We start from the raw sequence: 17,928 nt of genomic DNA on the forward strand, positions 1-17,928 counted from the left end.
ATGTCTATTCCAGACAGGCGCCTCGGGCCCTGCGCCCCAGGATCCAAGTACACCTTTACATTTTATTTCTCCCCTCAGAGTTACCCTCCGCTCCCCCAGCTCCCCCTCACGAAGGCCGGCCCAGCGTTATCTTCCCGCCGGCAGGCCGGGCCGCTGACGGGCACCTGCCCGCCGCGCCGCTGGCCCCTCACCGCCGCCGTCACGACGACGCTCGCCCTCCCGGGGCCGCCGCCGGCTCCCCGCCATTGCCACCACCCCAACCGACGCCCTGCATGAGAGCTCCCCCGCTTTCATCATCCCTTCCCGCCCTTCCTCTTCCGACCGCTGCGTCCACCGCCTCCCCTCGCCCCTGATGGCGGCGAGGCCTCGCCCTCCGCCAAGGGGCCGGCGGAGCGGAGCTGAGGCGAGGCGCTAACGGCCGCCACCCGCCGGCGGCGAGGGGCAGCTCCGGCCGTGGTGGCGCCGCGGCCCCGGCAGGCGGCGCTGCGTGGCCGCCGCCATCGCCGCTCCCCGCAGCTCGGCGGCTGCTCGGGGCCGAGCAGGGCCGGGCCGCCGGCGGCGCGGCTTCCCGGGCGCGGGGAAAGGGCCCTGGGCTGGGCCGAGGCGACGGCGGGAGGCGGCGCAGGGTCTCGGCGGCACCATGGGGAAGCGGGACAACCGGGTGGTGAGTAACGCGGGCTGCGTTACGGCGGGGAGGCAGCGGCGGGGGCCAGGCCGGCGCGGCGGACGTCGCTGGGATCCTCCACAGCCGCGGCGGCGGCACCTTCCGGCGAGCCCCGGTGGGGAAAGCTGTGGGGAGCTGGGCGCTGCCTCAGCCCGGGCAGCCGCAGCGCTGCGGCGGCCTAGGCCGGCCTGTCCGGCGCGCTGCCGTGCTCCGGCCGCCGGCGGGGTAGGAGGGGGCCGCCGCCCTACAGCGAGGGAGAAGAGGGCCCCCGTGCCGCCGGGCCTGCGCTGCGGCGGGCGGGCGGGAGGCACTCGAGGACTGGCTGGTTACGCGGCGTCGGGACTGGCGGGCCGGCCGACCTCGGGGCCCCGTGCCGCCAGACAACAAAGGCGGGCCGTGCCCTGCGGACCCGCCCGGCCCGGGTGGGCGCCCCGGGGAGCGGGGCCGGGGCTGCCGGAGGTGCCGTGTGGGGTGTCCCTCAGCGTGGGCAGGCACGTGCCCGCGGCTCCCTGGCAGAACCTCTAATTGCCTTGTCAAATGTGGCAGCAGTCGTGACTGATGCCTGCTTTGGGATCTGCTAAGTGAAGATGATTAAGATGCTGGCCTGGTCCTTGCAGAGATAGAACGTTCCCAGTGGGAGTTGCAGCATTTGCCCAGGTAGCTCTGATCGTCACTAAGCCGTATTTCCTTAGACTTGGCATTCAGGTGTACCTGAGTGATTTGGAATTTAGCTTTACACAGCACTCTGCTAAGCTCAGGAGCCAGCGGTCAGAAGGCCAAAAATGCGCTTCTACACGCCTGATTGCAGAGCCTGATTTTACACTGTTACCACATTCATCCCTGCTCGTATTTTTCTTTAAACTTTTTTGTACCAGTTAGACATTTACCTTATGCTCATGTTTCATTTAGGCATAGTAAATTTACACTTAATGAATTTTATCATTAAAACCAAGTTATAATACTTTTATTATTTTCCCCTTTCTTTGTCTCTTTCTAGTATGTGCTATGAGTTCATACTCAGATCCATTCAGGGAAACGTCTTTGCTTACTTTGGTGGAATAATATGTAATAGACATGATGGACATATGCATTATACAAATGGATAGCTAAGTGCCTTTGATTACTGTATTGAGGCATCAAAATAATGGAGTTTACTGAGAAAGAATTGACAGTGTTAGGCTGCAAGACCTGGCCTATGCTTGAAATGTATTGCCCTCTTGTAATGCTTTTGGGTGTATTTGGGTGTCTGTTTGTTTATTCTTCATTTTCTTTTAATGGGACAGTTGGGATGCACCTGCCAATGCCAGCAAATCTTTATATTCCTATGTAAGGTTCATTATGCCATGATGGCTGCTAGTACAGACAAGTTATAATCTAGGACCCTTTGCTTCTCTTCTGTGATTGTAAGGCTTTCTACCTGTTACTTCTTTCCCATGTCCCTTCTTAAATACACCATCATTTTGACTTTTTGGAGATGGAAAATAAATTTGGGCTTTCCACATCTGCAGGATACTTGCAAGGCAGTAACAGTTTGTATTGCTTACCCAGAGAACCCCAGCTGACTGAAGGTGCCTTATGCTTTTCATGAGCATGAAAGCTATACAACAAATACCTTTTAATAACTGCTTGAGCAAACTGCCAAAAGAAGAAGACGAATGTGCAGACAAGCACTTCCTTTTCTGAGAGTGCATTTCTATGCTCGCTCTGGCTAGTGACATGCAGTTTGGCAAAGTAGTGTAAATACTTCTAAGAAATGTTTATTGGCAAAGTAGTTCTTCATAAATAAACCTGTTTTAAATTATAAGAACATGTTTTAAAACATAAATTTCCTAATTGTGGAATATAGTGTAGTATTCAGTTATTATGTACTTGCTGCCAGAAAGTTAAAGAAAGCCAATGAATGGAGGAAGCTTCCTAGCTAATTATCTGGGGTCAGTTTTGAGGAAGTAGAAAACCAGCACTTGACAGTTGTAGCCTCTTCTCCAGGTAGAGAGAGAGTTTTGTTGGAGGGCGATGGGGTGTTCGTTTCAGGTTAGCTCAGGTAAGAAAGTAGGTAATTTAAGAGCAGCAAGAAACCTTGGGTTTAGGAATGATAATTATGTAAGAAGCTAGAGCTTTCAGATACAAATTCTTGAATGGTAACCAAAAAGAGTTGACTCACTTTGCTCACTGGAGTAAGCCAAGTCATGAATTACATTTCTGTTGTCTTCTCTAGTGGATCTAGCAGGTTGAAATTACCTTTGTTTAACGAAAACAGTGTTCAAATACTGCTTTCCTGCATTGCTAAAGGAGCTCTTTTTCCACTCGAAGTGGAAAAGTGCTGAATTCAAATGCAAAATTTTTACTCATTTGTAGATTTGTAATATTATAAAATGCTAGAGTTAATAATGTGAATACGTATCTTTAAGTGCTGTAACTACTTGAGCACATACATCCACCTGGCTACAAAAGAAGGTGCCAAGCTGAGATTAAACTAGTTTAAATTGGCATACTTCAGCATTTACTTGCCCGTGTTAGTTAGCCTTTTTGTGTGAATTAAAGCAACAAAACAAAGCCCCAAGAAATGGAAGCAAATGTCACCCTTAGAGTTGCAAAGACAACTTGAGTCAAAAAGCAGTCCAGTGGAAAGAGTCCTCTGATTGCTTCAGTGTGGTCCACCTGATGGACCATGAGCCAAATTCAGTGTGGGGAGTACTTCCATCCGGCCCGCTGCCCCTTCCCAGGCAGAGCCCGGAGTCCCTCTTCCAGGACTAAACGTAGCCCCAAGAGCTGAAGGCCACCAGCCTGCTTGCAGTCCGGTCCAGAAACCCAGCACTGCTGTGGCCACTGCTTCTGCAGCGGGGGGAACCGGAGGGGAGGCAGCAGCTGCTGCTTTTGACCACTTTCACAAATGGTCGCTTCCTGTGCATGGTGGTTTCTGAATGCTTACTTTATGGCCTGACAAAAAGCAGTGTCAGACATGTAAAAGCTACACACATGGTCAAATCTGTATTTTAAATCTACAAAATGTTGTACTCTTAAAAAATTATCTCAGATTGGGCAACCAAAGCTAGTCATTGTTTTGACTATCTGATTTTTTTTCTCATGTCCAAACTGTGGACAGTGAGAACAGTGTGAGTTACGTTTTGCAAAAGTAAATTGTGACATGTTGGGATGACGTAGCGATAAAAGCCCATAAGGTAAGGGGGTACATGTACCTCCCTTTCGCATGAGCAAAATATTACTGGCATAAAAAAAAATTGAAGAATTGTTTGCTAGATTAGAGTTTTTTCCATTAATTGCTGAGGTGGATTATGGATTCTAAGTTTTAAAGTCATCTTTTATAACCTATTACATTTTTAGTGAATATGAAGAGGATGCATGGGTTTGAAACATGGAATACCTCATAACATTGGGGTTTTGACAGTTTTGTATTTTTTTTCCTCCTTAAAATAGCCCTAAGTCACAGAATTTTCATACATGAATAACAGTAGCAGAGCACCACCACTTGCTTGTTTTGGTGTTACAGCAAGAAACTTTTGCAGAATTTGTTGAATCTACTATCATTAATTTTGAGCAGAACTTTAAAGGCGTAAGATCAGTTGTCCCAGAGAGTAAGAGCTGAAATTTAATTACATTTTCCATATCCCAAGGAAGAATATTTCAGCAATCATGATACTGTACTCAGTTTGCAAAATCATTGCTCAGGGAGGGGAATTATTATAAGGAACATGGTCTCTTTGTGGATGAGTTCTTTCTGCCACAGTATAACTCAAATTGAAAGCACTTACCTGAGTCTTTCTGCCAGACCAAATCAACTTAGTTTAGTTAAATAGTTTATATTTTTAGAAACAAGTCAGAATTATTTTTCAGTGAGTGAGAAAAAGTTTCTGTGAAGAACAAAAAGGACAGATTTTGGTATCATAGCACAGCTGATGAATTTTATATTTATTTTTGTTGTTTCATATTCAAGGCTTATATGAATCCCATAGCTATGGCCAGAGCACGAGGTCCTGCCCAAAATTCAGGACCAACAATACAAGACTACTTGAACAGGCCAAGACCAACATGGTAAGTGGTAATACTTGTCTGCCCTTCTGAGTAAAAGATTTGTTCTCTCTTACTAAGATGATACAGTTACCTGCCTCCCCCCCCCAGAATACACATTAATACATTTTGAAAGATTCCTTGTCTCTGGCCAAGGTGTTCTTTCCTAAATATGTATTCAATGTCCTCTTTTAAAAACAATAGTATTTCATTTTGACATGCATATTTCTCATTTGTCTTTAAATATTTTGGCAACGGTTTCTCAGAAGAGGAAAACATTGGTCATTTTACCTCTTTCACAAATCCTAATATCTAAAGCCTGCAGATATATTTAATTTTGAAACAAAGTAATCTCTAGAAAAATATTTTGCTGGTATATTCTTAGAATGCAGTTTACCCTACCCAACAAAATCATCACTTTGAGATATTATCAATAACTTACTTTATGTTCAGTCCATTTTGCCTCTGCTTATAAGACATTAGAGAACAATTTACCTAATTGCAAAGTTAGCTTTAGATCTTTCAGAGGGATTTAGCTACTGTACTTAACTTATTAGGGTTAGGTTACCATATGCATAACATCTAAGATGCGTTCATTCTTCTTTCTGTTGGAAGTTCAGCCAAAGCTAAACTTCAAAACACCTACAAAAAGTTAGACACTGAGAAAGGTATTTTTAATTGTGAAAATAAAGTAATTGTGATCCTTTTTTATGTAGGGAAGAAGTGAAAGAGCAACTAGAAAAGAAAAAGAAAGGATCCAGGGCTTTGGCTGAGTTTGAAGAAAAGATGAATGAGGTTGGTAATGTTATTAGTATGTTAATACTCAGTTCTTCTTATCTTATATGCTACTTTTCCTCCACTATCGTTAGCAGCACCAAGTACCCATAATATTTCACTTCACTCAAGCTTTTAATGAGTAAATGTTTTGTTTCATTTGTATCGGATGTTAAGGTTACCCCTTAACCAATGAAGAGCTAGTCTCAATTCAGAGAAACACTATATAAAGTTTTGAAAATTGCTGCTGAATAAAACTTGAACTTCTCATAAATGTAAATATAATTATACAAACGCATATGTTTATATTAATAAATGAAACTCGTGCATTTTCCAGTATGATAAACTAACATCTGTTGTGCTAATCTTCACTTGCTTAAGGTCACACAATCCAAACATATTGGAAAGAGGTATATTACTGGAAACAGGCGTCTTTGGCAAGGAATGTACATGTAATATTGATATGGGAGAAGGCACAAAGAATGGCCTTCAGTATACAGATAGGACTATAAAGCACTTCTTTTTCTCTCATCCTAAGCTGATTACATTCCATGCTGGTTCCCTACTATAAATGCAGTTGTCCTGAAGCTTGTGTTCAGTACCTACTGGAGATCAGCATGGTGTAAGAAAGTTTCACGTATGACTCTTGTTGTATACTTAGGAAGAAATTAGTATATGATGAATTTAACTGTTCCTTCCTGGGTTCTGGTATCTTGGCATAAGCTTCAAGCAGTAGTCTTCATCATTGTGTGCGAGTTTCTGGTTAAAGTGGATTAGGCTCCTCTGTTATTGGAAGGGTGTAGTACCTCTGCTCTTGCTATACCTTTTTGCCTAAGAAGTTATACCAGTATTTGGAGGGTCATGGGGTGCTATTCTGAGAGGATCAGTTGTTCTGCACTCTGTGAGTTTTAGCTTGGTGAGTTTGGTTTAGTATTTTATCATATTCCTTTCCTGCTTTTGTCTTTGCTTTATTGTGAAATAATTGAAGCTGGCATGGATAGTTGATAACAGCCTTTCAGTATGGCAGAACAGTAGGAGGGGATGCAGGGAATTGTGAAATGGCCAAGAGTTCTTCCTAAAGCTCCTAAGAACAAATCTCTAAGTGGTTGAAAAGATCGTAAGTCTCTGAATGAGGTGAATATATCTCTCCTATATTACTGACAGATGTTGTGCTTTTTTGTTTAAAACATAACACTAGCACAGTCTTAAAATAATTTAAAGAGAATGCCTGCCTAATAAAGCACAGGCTGTTGTTAGAGACCCCTCAGGTAGCTCCGGGTAGCTGGTATAGCAAAGTACACAACCCACTGCAATACTGCATAGATGCTACCTTGGACCATGGAAACACATTACGCACAGCGCTGTATCCTGGCTAATCTGCCATGTCTCTCAGCAGCATTTGTCAGCTAATTCACAGTATGCTGACTTGGGGATCTGTGTATCATATTGCATTGCACAGGTATAATCGTACTTAATTCCTTATATTTCTGTCCCTTCAGCACAATATGTGGATTATCATTGCTTTCCCAATACAATACAAATACAGCTTCATTGTGAGGAAAGGGGGGATCAGAATAATAATAAAGAATGGAGCACATGATGTGTCTGACACAGGAAGCAGGAATAGCGCAGACTGAAGCTAGCAGCCTTTCAGTCTAATGGGGGTGGGTTGGATGTTTCAGAGCTCTTGAAGGGGGGATTTTAGGTAGAGCTAGAGACCTTGTGAGGGATTGAAAAAGAGGAATGAGAGGAGACTTTTATCCGTGCAGTGCGCTTAACCTAACAAAAATAAGAGCGTTTCTATAAAGATGTGTATAATAATTTAATATTCTAATCAGTATTGACACTGACATGGCCCAGAACAGACACTAGAGACAACCATACATTGAAGAAGGGCCAGGAGAATTTGTCTTGAAATTTTGCTTCAGGTAATTTTAAAACTAAGACAAAATAACAATTTTTCTGGTAGGGTGCCCTGGCTTTCTAAAGTGCTCTAGCAAGAACGCTGTGATACAAAAGCAAAAATACCATAATTGATGACCCTCAAGATAAATGACAGTCACTGAAATCCAAATAACTTGAACATTAAGGTGTGAACTAATATGGTATTTCGATGAATATTAACCTTCTGTAAGATCAAATGCATTATAGCTTTGGTTAACATTATATGTTGTTTATTTTCTGTGGGTTTTGTGAAAACTATAATGTCAGGTAGAAGACAGGATTTTGAAAAAGGTCTCTTGAAAGAAGCTGTTTGGAAATGACACTCATGTCACTGTTTCTGTTTGGTTTTGTTTTCAGAATTGGAGGAAAGAACTGGAAAAACACAGGGAGAAATTACTGGGTGGAAACGAGAGTTCCTCCAAAAAGAAAGAGGTAAGTTATTTTCAATTTCATATAGTCAGGAACTATACAATACAATATAAAGTGTCATGAATATATTTTAAAAGCCAGCATCAAAGTACATAAACCTAAATGCACGACAAAATAACATGATGCCAAAGTAACATTTGTTTTATTCTATTTTTAAGAAAAAGAAAAAGGAAAAGAAGAAATCTAATAGGGTGAGCAAAATTTTCAGTTTTCTGAGCTTTTTTGGTTTGGGTTTGTTCCTATTTGTCATTTAAGTTCTCTTGGAAAGAGAGAGAGTATGGCTGTAATTTTGAATTTAGCTGTTAAATTAACTGATTTTTATTTGAGAGGGGTGGCGTACATTCTGTACAAGGAGAGTTTTACTTCTGCTTAAGGGAAGGAAAAGAGCATTACATGAAAAATGTTAGAAGTGACTTTTTCCAGTTTTATTTAAGAAAATTTATGTAAGACCAGCTTCTTGGAAGTAAAATTCCATTGTTAATACTTTGCAAATGAAGAAATTTTAAAGAGAGTGTTTGGATGGACTTTTGACTATTTGCCAGACAAAATGCTGCATCTCACAAGCTTCACTTTTTGTTGTGTTTGGTCAAGTTGTCTTCATCTTCCTCTTCTTCATCAAGCTCTGATTCTTCCAGCAGTTCATCTGATTCAGAAGATGAGGTAAGAACTAACTTATTGGAATCTAACATGTTTTGTTCATGAGGCTTATTTAACACAGATGTATATTTTAGAATATTGTTTGAGGGCTTGGTTTCCATAAAACTATTTAATTTGTCTGCATTTGGTACATATAATAAAGTTGTGAATTTTAGATATATATCTGTTCAAGAATTTCTTTATGAACACTGTAAATTTTGGGTGGCTGGCTTGTAAACTGGATCCATTTCTGTTTGAACATTGAATTGTATGCTTTTTCAATAGAATCCCCCATCTAATCATAAAAATGCAAACATACCGTTTTTACTTTTTAGCAAAAATCTTTGTTACAGATAATCAGATTCTACAGCACACATCTAAATAATAAACAGAATCTAGAGAACCTGCATTTTTCACCAGTTTACATTTTTTCAATGCAGAAGAGTTATGAAGGTCCTCCGCTAAAAGAATCAATTGTAGTGTACTTTATTCCTCAAGAGAACATGATAACATGTAGGAATTTGGTGTTCCCTACTCTTTACATTTAATGTAAGTCTTTAATTCTAGTGAGAATAAATTCAGGGTTGTGTTTTTCTTTTTTCTTACAATATTTGTGGATAGGATAAAAAGCAAGGGAAGAAAAGAAGGAAGAAGAAGTATCGCTCCTCACGGAAATCTTCAGCAAGCTCAACTTCTGAATCTGAGTCAGACAGCAAGGTAACTATGCAGATGTGTTACCCTTGGCAAGTTTTCTTGTTCTTGATCTTTTCTTGATCCTAAAGACATAAACATGTCTGACTTTCGCATATCAATATTTTTTTTTAATCTTCCAAATTTAAAGCCAGGCATTCGTATGGTAGCTGAGCTGCACTTGTATCTTCCAGATGCAATCAGGAATCTACCTCCACTGGCCACAATGCCTAGCAGAAATAATTTGATCTTTAGAAAATGAACATGCTTTTTTCCAGCTATTTTTAGCTATTTTTCTGAATTCAGACATATGCAGCTTTTGTGCTGCTAAAATGTTTAGTTTTAATACGACATTAACACTTAAAAAAATAAAACGTTCTGTGAAATACTTGTGGATATGCTATTTAATTGAACACCATCTGTGAAAATACAGATATTGCAGGATATCAGTGGCCAGAATATTGCCTTTCAAAATATCTGTGGACTGAGTAGTTTCCTGTGGGAGAACTGAGCCTTTCCCAAATGCATATTAATTTGAGGGTGTCTTTTTCCTTTTCTGAAAGTAAAGCAATGTACATACACAGGCTTACTGAATGAACAAAGAAGTGGAGAAGATATATGAGGCAATTTGTTCTGTTATGTTAGCATTTTTCTGTGTTACAGTGGATAGTAACTGTACTTCTTGCCTAAATAGAGCGAGTTGTTAAGATTCTGTGTGTAGACTTATCACAGGTTTTCACTGGAATACCTAATTCAGTGTGGTATAAATTGTGATGAATCACTGTTTGCGTACACCTATGAATTTGTGCTAATGGGAGTTTGAAAACTTTTGCTACATAAAGGGACACAGAGATACCCTTACTGCTGAAATTGGAAGGCAGAAAACTCCATGGAAAATATCTGCTTAACCCCTGCCTGATCAGTGGAGATGGGCATGGATAAAGAATAAAGACTCCAGACTGTTATATGTCAGACATACATTATATGTGGTTACAGTAGTGATAGCTGGTATCCTTTCCAGAGGCTGTCTACATGTACTGCAAGTACTCTGTTACCTGATTCCATAGAGACCTTTTAACACTTCTGGTTGAAGAAATCAGCAGCTGCATCAAAATTACGGCTTTTTCATATTTTTCCTGTTAACTGCAAGGTAGAAAGAACAACTTTGAAGAATGTCCTTCAATAGACAGAAAAAGACAATGTGTCAGGATGCTTTTGGGATTTCTACCTTTTTCCTGAAATAATTTCATCATGGTTTATGTTTTTATTTCTATTTAGGACAGCACAAAAAAGAAAAGGTCAAAGGAAGATTATGAAAAAGAGAAGGTATTTTTACTCTTAAAATACTTACATCAGAACTGCATTTTACATACATAATGGAGCTCTCTCTCTCCCTCCCCTCCTCCCCCCCCAATATTGAATGCCTCAGTTTACACCTACGGAAATTTTCTGTCCAAAACTACACAGTCAGAAGGTATTCAGTACCCCCAATTTGAGGTAAACTTTTAGTTGGATTCAGCTCCTGTTTTAGTAATTGTTGTTAGTGGAAACTGCTGGATCTGTTTTTGTTATGAAGGTAAATGAAAAAAGTATCTAATCTGCTGTAGTAGATCAGCTGCATTCTAGTATTTTGGGTTTTGTCTGGAGCAGTCACATTGAGCTAAAAATATGTGTGATGATATTTCAGTGGCATGCCTGGTAGGATACTGGCTTGTTGCTGTAAATTAAGGAGCATCAAGCAGAGGATTTATTTATCTAAATATAGTCATAATTATAGATATTTTACTCATGATTTTTATTCATTGAGAAATTCCAGATAAGAATGTATTAGTTTAAGAAAAATTACCTTATTCTGTCTTTTCTTTGAGCATGAAAACCCTCTCTCCTTCCTACCGCCTCACCATTTTGTACGCACCTCTGAGGACTTTCTTCCTTCCCTTATGTTTAACGCAAATAATTTTGTTGACTTAAATTTTAGTTATTTCTACACTATGTGTAAACTAACAGTGCTTTCAGAGCCCACCTTGATTTTTCTCTCCAGTTACCTTTCTTATCACATCAGCCTCTACTACTACAGTCAACAGTATTGACTTTGATGTACAAATTCTCCATTGCATAAGGCAAATGTGTTGATTTTTTTTTTCCTTGTTCCTGCTTCCATTTCACAGAGTTTCCATTTCCTACCAACTCCTTTTAACTTTGAGTAGCCTCTCTTCAAAGACCAAGTGTCTACCATAGCCCCTGTCGTGGTTTAACCCCAGTCGGCAACTAATCCCCACACAGCCGCTCGCTCACTCCCCCACCGTGGGATGGGGCAGAGAATCAGAAGGGTAAAACTGACAAAACTCGTGGGTTGAGAGAAAGACAGTTTAATAGGTAAAGCAAAAGCCGCGCACGCAAGCAAAGCAAAACAAGGAATTCATTCACTCCTTCCCATGGGCAGGCAGGTGTTCAGCCATCTCCAGGAAAGCAGGGCTCCATCACGTGTAATGGTTACTTGGACTTGGGAAGACAAACGCCATCACTCCGAACATCCCCCCCTTCCTTCTTCTTCCCCCAGCTTTATATGCTGAACATGACGTCATATGGTATGGAATAGCCCTTTGGCCAGTTGGGCTCAGCCCTCCCAACTTCTTGTGCACCCCCAGCCTACTCACTGGTAGAGTGGTGTGAGAAGCAGAAAAGGCCTTGACTCTGTGTAAGCACTGCTCAGCAGTGACGAAAACATCCCTGTGTTACCAACACTGTTTCCAGCACAAATCCAAAACATAGCCCCATACTAGCTACTATGGAGAAAATTAACTCTATCCCAGCCAAAATCAGCACACCCCTTATTCTCGGTTAAGCTGTAATGCTATTTTCACACATCTTCTGAAAGCAAAGGGCATTTGGGGACTAGAGGTCTTCCCCTATCTGAAGATACCCTGTCTCTCAAATGGGCTGCATCATGTGTACTTTTCATAAGCACTTTTGGGAAAGGATTGAGGTACCTATAGTAGACTAAATAACACAGCTGAGATGTGTGATCCCACCTTGCAAAAAGATGATTAGCAAGAATTTTTTCAGTTTCTGGCCTTAGAAATTGAATGGAAGAAAGTAGCTTCAGTCTTAGGAACACCTTGCCTGGTCCAGAGCAAGGGGGTGTTGGGGGAGTAGCTCATCAGAGCAATCTCATGCAGCATCAAAATTTTTAAAATAATTAAAAAAAAAAGACTGTCCTTTAAATATACTGTGATTATATATGAAGTGTTGAAGTGCAGCTGGCAGGGACAGCTTGTCCTGGTTGGACACAAATATAGAGGAGCCTTTTCTTCTAATTTCATCAACAAAGCAAGATTCTGAAGCTGCAGTGTTTGCATGCGTATGATGAGACATCTTCATTTACTCAGTAGTATTTAAAAGTGGTGAAACATTTTATTTTCAGATGCTTACTCCTTCATGTGGTGTTGTTTAAAATAAGAGACTATACTGTAGTATAGTCGCACTATACTGTAGCGTAGTCTCACTTTTAGAAGGCTGCTGTATCTTGGTAACAAGAGGAACAATATACAGAAAAATACTATTTCCACTAAAAGCATTTTAACAGTTGGTAATTTGTTGATGATGAGTAATTAGTTTAATGTCAACAATATTTAAAAATATTTCACAACTTAGAAATAACATTTCAATCTGAGTTTTAAGCAGAAGCTTTATAAAATTTGAAAGGCCTGACTTTATTCACAATTACTTTGTGTAGGAAGGCAAAAATCACCACAGGAAAAGGAAGAAAGCTGATCGTGGCGATGGACATTTATCATCAGAATCCGTATCAGAATCAGATCAGACAGAGGAGGTCAGTGTGAAACCTCAATTTCAGATGTTATAATGCTTTTAGCTTACTGATTCTCATGAATGAACAAATTAGCTTAGATTTAATACATTATTGAAACTGTTCTGCTCTCTACAGTTGAATTTAAGAGTGCAGCACTTTCGAAGTTGTTTGTATTTTTCTCTTTAATAAAAACTTTTAGTAAGAATTGTTTAGTACAGCTCCTATCACCTACAACTCATTTTGAATTAATTTTCTTGAAAATTTTCAACTTTTTATGGATATTTTAGAGCTCAATGAAATGAGGCTAAGTGATTGGTGTGGTGTCCTTCACAAAATTTCTCTCTGATGTTTGTGAATAGATTGGCAGATTTCAAGATGGCTAAAATTTTTTGGCTCCCTTTTCCAGTGATTTAAAAAATTTTGGTCCTACTAATCCTACTCTCACCCTTGTGTATGTCTACTTTGCAGATTGTTATTCTTGTAGGATTACAAAATTTGGGAAGGTTCCAATGTGTGCATTTTTTCATTAAGAATTTTTGCCACATTATTAGCTTAGTAATTTTACCTTTATATCTCTGCTATTTCTTGTTCTGCTGCGTATTAAAAGCAGAGTGTGTTCCCAAATAGGATGTTTACTGGATAATGTGTATTCTAGAATACAACACAGATAACCAGTGTTTCTTCATGGGTTATTGTTCAGTATGTTCTACAGCTGTTGTGCCATCATTCATTTACATGCTCAAAATTTGATTTAAAACAGCATTTCCAAAGCTGCTCTCCCATTACATTTGATTTATTTTTTTTTTCAGGTGCAAGCAAAAAAGAAGAAAAACAACGAGGAAAAAGAGAAAACAGCAAGTATCCTTCTTACTCATACTGTAGTTTTAGGGTACAAATACTCTGTACTTGGTTAATTTCCAATTTCACGTTTTTCAGTAATACAAATGTTTTATAGCAAAAGTCTACTGTCACATGCATCTAAATTAACAATATCTCTGTTTACCTGCTGAAGTCAGTTTTTCAATTGTTGAATTAAAGGAAGAATTTGTCACTATAGATATTTGTCACTATATGGATACATACAGTTTGAGAATTATATAAGTTTAACACTTATTGTAGCATATACTTTACTCTGTACCAACCTACTAGAACTACTAAGATCTATATAGTATTGGGTAGGGTAGCAGTTTGCCACACAGACATCAGTGCTGTCCCTTTGTTAGAGTTGTGTATAATTCTTCTTTGGTAAGCCCCCTCTGCCAGGCCATGAAAAGGGCCTTAGGACATAATTGCTGCAACATCTATACTAATATAATTCTTCTCCAACCACATAAAAAGCTGTCAGCAATCTGTTGCTTTTCTCAATTTTGTTGTTTTGTTTCTGTTGGTAAAAGTGAGAGGAAGGTTCAGTGATTTATATAGAACTCAGATTCATCACATGTACCTGAGGCTCCTCAGTTAGGAGTATAGTGATTTTGAGATCTGAAACGGTTACTCGAGATGCCTGTGCATCTATCTCCCCTGTCAGCAACAGTGTTCCTAATTAGACATCTCAGTTGTCTAGATGAGGTAGGGCGAAGGGAAGGCTTACGTTAGTCACCTAAAAATGCAAGCATAGGAGTATCAGTGATAGTCAATACACATTTTCCATGGAACTTGTTTGTTTTTTCATAATCGTATAAGCTGTATGCCATAAAATTTCTAGTGACTGATTGTGGTTTTTTTCTTAGAAGAATTGTGTGTGTAAGTAATATGTATAAAACAAAGCTTTTATACTCAGATTGTTTTAGTTACATAATGCCACACCTATTCAGGAATTCCAGTTGAAATTGTGCTTGCAAAAATACAAGATTGTATCTTTCAGCTTCTGTATTGAAGTGATCAGGATAATAACTTCAGGACTGAATCCAAGAGGGTTAATTGAGTGTATTCATATTTTCAATTGAGATCCTAATTGTTTTATTTCAAATGAGGTGCAAGTGCTGGAGATTCTAGCCAAGTGTAGTCAAACTATTTAATTTTGCACAGTAAATATAAGCACTTACTTTAAAATATGTAAACATCCTAGTTATTCCCACATGTCACTGCTTGTCAAAGCACTTCCTTGTTACTTTCTCAGAAACCTATAAAGCACTGAAAATCATTTAAAAGATTAGGAAACGTAATAGTGACAGTGATGAGAGGTGTGAAATAGCCAGACCATGATGGAGATAAATTGAAGACTGTTCATAATAGTGCAAATTACTGGGTAAAAGATGAATTTTCTTTTTGTGATTTCTCAGTAGGCTTTTATAGAAATCTCTTTTGAAATGTCTTTGTAAAGATATCCTTTCCGTGCTCTCATTTTGTGTTAGCAGAATTTAATAGATGGCAATTTTATTATACAATAACTTCCATTTAATTTTATTATCTTTTTAGGATAAAACAAAAAAGAGAAAGAAGCACAAGAAACATGGTAAAAAGAAGAAAAAGAAGATTGCTGGTTCAAATTCGGATTCAGAATAATATTTAAAAAAAACAAGACTATCAACAGAAGTGCAATGACTAAAGGAAACTTAAACTGTGAAATGACAGCAAACTTTACCAAACTGCATGAGTTTTCCTGTGTTTTAGAAATACTCCTAATCTTTCAGTAGCCAGCCAGATGCAGCTGTGCTGGGAAAGACCATTGTTATTGCCTGCTGCTTAATACATGAGGTACAACTTTTATAAAATTCCAGTAAGCAGTGTTAGATGTTTGAAACAGTATGAGATGGTAGTCCATCTGAGGTGTAAAATATTGGAAAATAAGAGTTAAACTTTTTAGATAGTAAAAGTAGTCTTTTAAAGCATTAGTAATAGTCTTTATTTGTAAATCAGGACAAATAAAATCCCAAGTTCATCCTGCAGGTTAATATTATAACATGAACTATTACAAGCTGGTGTCTGCTAATGGCATTTGCAAAATGGGAAATTAATTATAACATTTAAAACGCTGCCTTTGTAGAAATGTTTATCATCTGCCCCATTACCGTCTTCATGCTTATGAGAAAGGGAATGCTACCATTTTGGCTAACTGAATAGGGTGCCTTTGCCTTTGATTCTTGCAAATCTCTGCTGTTTTTGATCCATGCAGCATCTCTGATTCTAGGGAAGCCAGAACTATTGTCAGCAGACTTTTTCTGAATAAGCAGTTCTGGGCTTCTAAGCATGTGCTTCTGCATTAAGCAAGAGCAATGACATTTTGCAGTATAACTGACATTCAAAACCTGAAGATTTTACCTCTGCTTCTTTGAAATAGTGATAGATCTTTGCTAGTAAATATGCGTTATTTCATTTAATGTAATTTTGGTTTAGTTGAACACTTCTTGCAAACACTGGTAGCTTTCTTTGCATTATCTTTAGAATTGTTTTGCATGATTTGTACCATTTTTAAATTAATGAAATGCAGGTAATCATTTGTTGTAACCAGTTCTATGAATTACGTTCCACACGCAGAGTTTCATGTATGTATTTAGTTATTCTTATAGTTAAGTTCATTGCTGTGTTTAAGTGCACACTTGCTGAAGATATTTAGCATGTAAAAAGCAGGGTTTTGATACCTTAACAGCTTCATATTGAAGCTGATTTTACTCTTAAGCAAGTTCAGTGGCAGACCTGTTATGTGATGTGTCTTGTTAGATAAAAAAACTACTGCCAGAATCGCATTAAAGATACTGTTTAAACAGTTTGTATTTATATTTTTGTACTTGAGGGCTACAGAGTGTTGACCTAAATCATAAAGCTGTTTTACTTTAAATTAGTTTCTTTAGAAATTGAAAAAAAGCTTTTATAAATTAAATGTGCACGCAAGAAAACACAAGCAACCATTCGATTTTAGTTTTTACATGAAATTCTATTTGCCATTGAAGTACCCATTACTGGGCCTCCTGTTAGCCTTTTAAAAACTGCCCATCCATCCTAAGGGTCAGTTATAGATTGTACTCTTGATCCATCCCTTTTTTCATTGCACAGGTGCTTACTTAGAACTTACCTCTGTTGCACACAGATGTTTCAAATATTGTATTGCCAAGAATTTTAAGACCTTTAAGACCTTGATTATTAGTCTGCAAACCATAACTAAAAACTGGGGGAGAAAGATGATTTCATATTGCCATTCTACAGAGAAATTGACTTCAAGTTAAGTTCTTGGGAAAATACAACCATTGAGTTGCAGCAATGTTCCTCTAACCCATAGTAAGAATATTTTGATCAAATATTTTATACTGTTGGGCTTGATACTACCGATTCTAGACACTGTTTTGTCAGTGAGGTTAAAATAAAGGCAAGATGCAGTGAACAGTGGGGGTTTGGTTTGGGGTTTTTGTTTGGTTTTATTGGGGTTGTTTTCTTTTTAAGCTGTGGTGTTGCAGTTTTGGTAAAAGAGCTTGTCATGAACCATAGCATAAATGTTCTGTCCTGTGTGATACCTTATTTGACTTTTACACAACTACCTGCAACAGAAAGAAATAAAAATGGAAATGAGAGCCCCAGTCTTCCAAATACATAAGCCGGTATGTCGTTTTAATTGTCTGAATATAACTCTCTCTTCTGGTCAGCTGTGTGCTTCAGATGCTGCTGTCATGCTTTGGAAGTGGAGTAGCTGCTCAAGGGGCTGACGGGCTTTGCTAGTTCACAACAAAGCTGCTTTAATACTGACAGTGAAATGTTTCTGTTTCCAACACGCTAACAAATACATTGCAACTGCTCTTGCATCCTCTTTTTTCCTGAAGGAAGACCATAAAGTCTGGTCGCAACCCTTCAGCTTTTCCGATTTGTACGTGCTGAGTACATGAGAACGCGACGTGGGTTTTGGGTGGCACCAGGCAACCTACAGGCATGTTCAACGTCTGAGCAGTGGGACAAAGTAGAAAATGAGCAGTGCGGGAATAAAAGTATTTTGATAGACTTCTGTCTTCTGCCAGCCCATGAACAA

The 17,928-nt window shown here is 39.3% G+C and overlaps 1 protein-coding gene across 3 annotated transcripts; it reads left to right on the plus strand.

Annotated features, from left to right (window-relative positions):
- Positions 1–324: 324 nt before the first annotated feature.
- FAM133B (family with sequence similarity 133 member B) lies at positions 325–17,502 on the plus strand. 3 transcript variants are annotated; one of them, XM_072854273.1, is made up of 12 exons: positions 325–664; positions 1,214–1,321; positions 4,617–4,714; positions 5,407–5,485; positions 7,766–7,840; positions 7,996–8,028; positions 8,429–8,497; positions 9,095–9,190; positions 10,442–10,489; positions 12,900–12,995; positions 13,784–13,828; positions 15,393–17,502. In XM_072854273.1, the coding sequence occupies exons 3-12, from the start codon at positions 4,623–4,625 to the stop codon at positions 15,477–15,479; spliced, it is 720 nt and encodes a 239-aa protein (XP_072710374.1). In that variant the 5' UTR covers positions 325–664; positions 1,214–1,321; positions 4,617–4,622; the 3' UTR covers positions 15,480–17,502. The 3 variants fall into 3 exon arrangements, with proteins under 3 accessions (XP_072710374.1, XP_072710375.1, XP_072710373.1); XM_072854274.1 differs by lacking the exon at positions 1,214–1,321 and having other exon boundaries at positions 329–664; positions 13,784–13,832; XM_072854272.1 differs by lacking the exon at positions 1,214–1,321 and having other exon boundaries at positions 330–664.
- Positions 17,503–17,928: the final 426 nt, after the last annotated feature.

The sequence above is a fragment of the Ciconia boyciana genome, chromosome 2, assembly GCF_034638445.1.
Source record: "Ciconia boyciana chromosome 2, ASM3463844v1, whole genome shotgun sequence".
NCBI classification, from domain to species: domain Eukaryota; kingdom Metazoa; phylum Chordata; class Aves; order Ciconiiformes; family Ciconiidae; genus Ciconia; species Ciconia boyciana.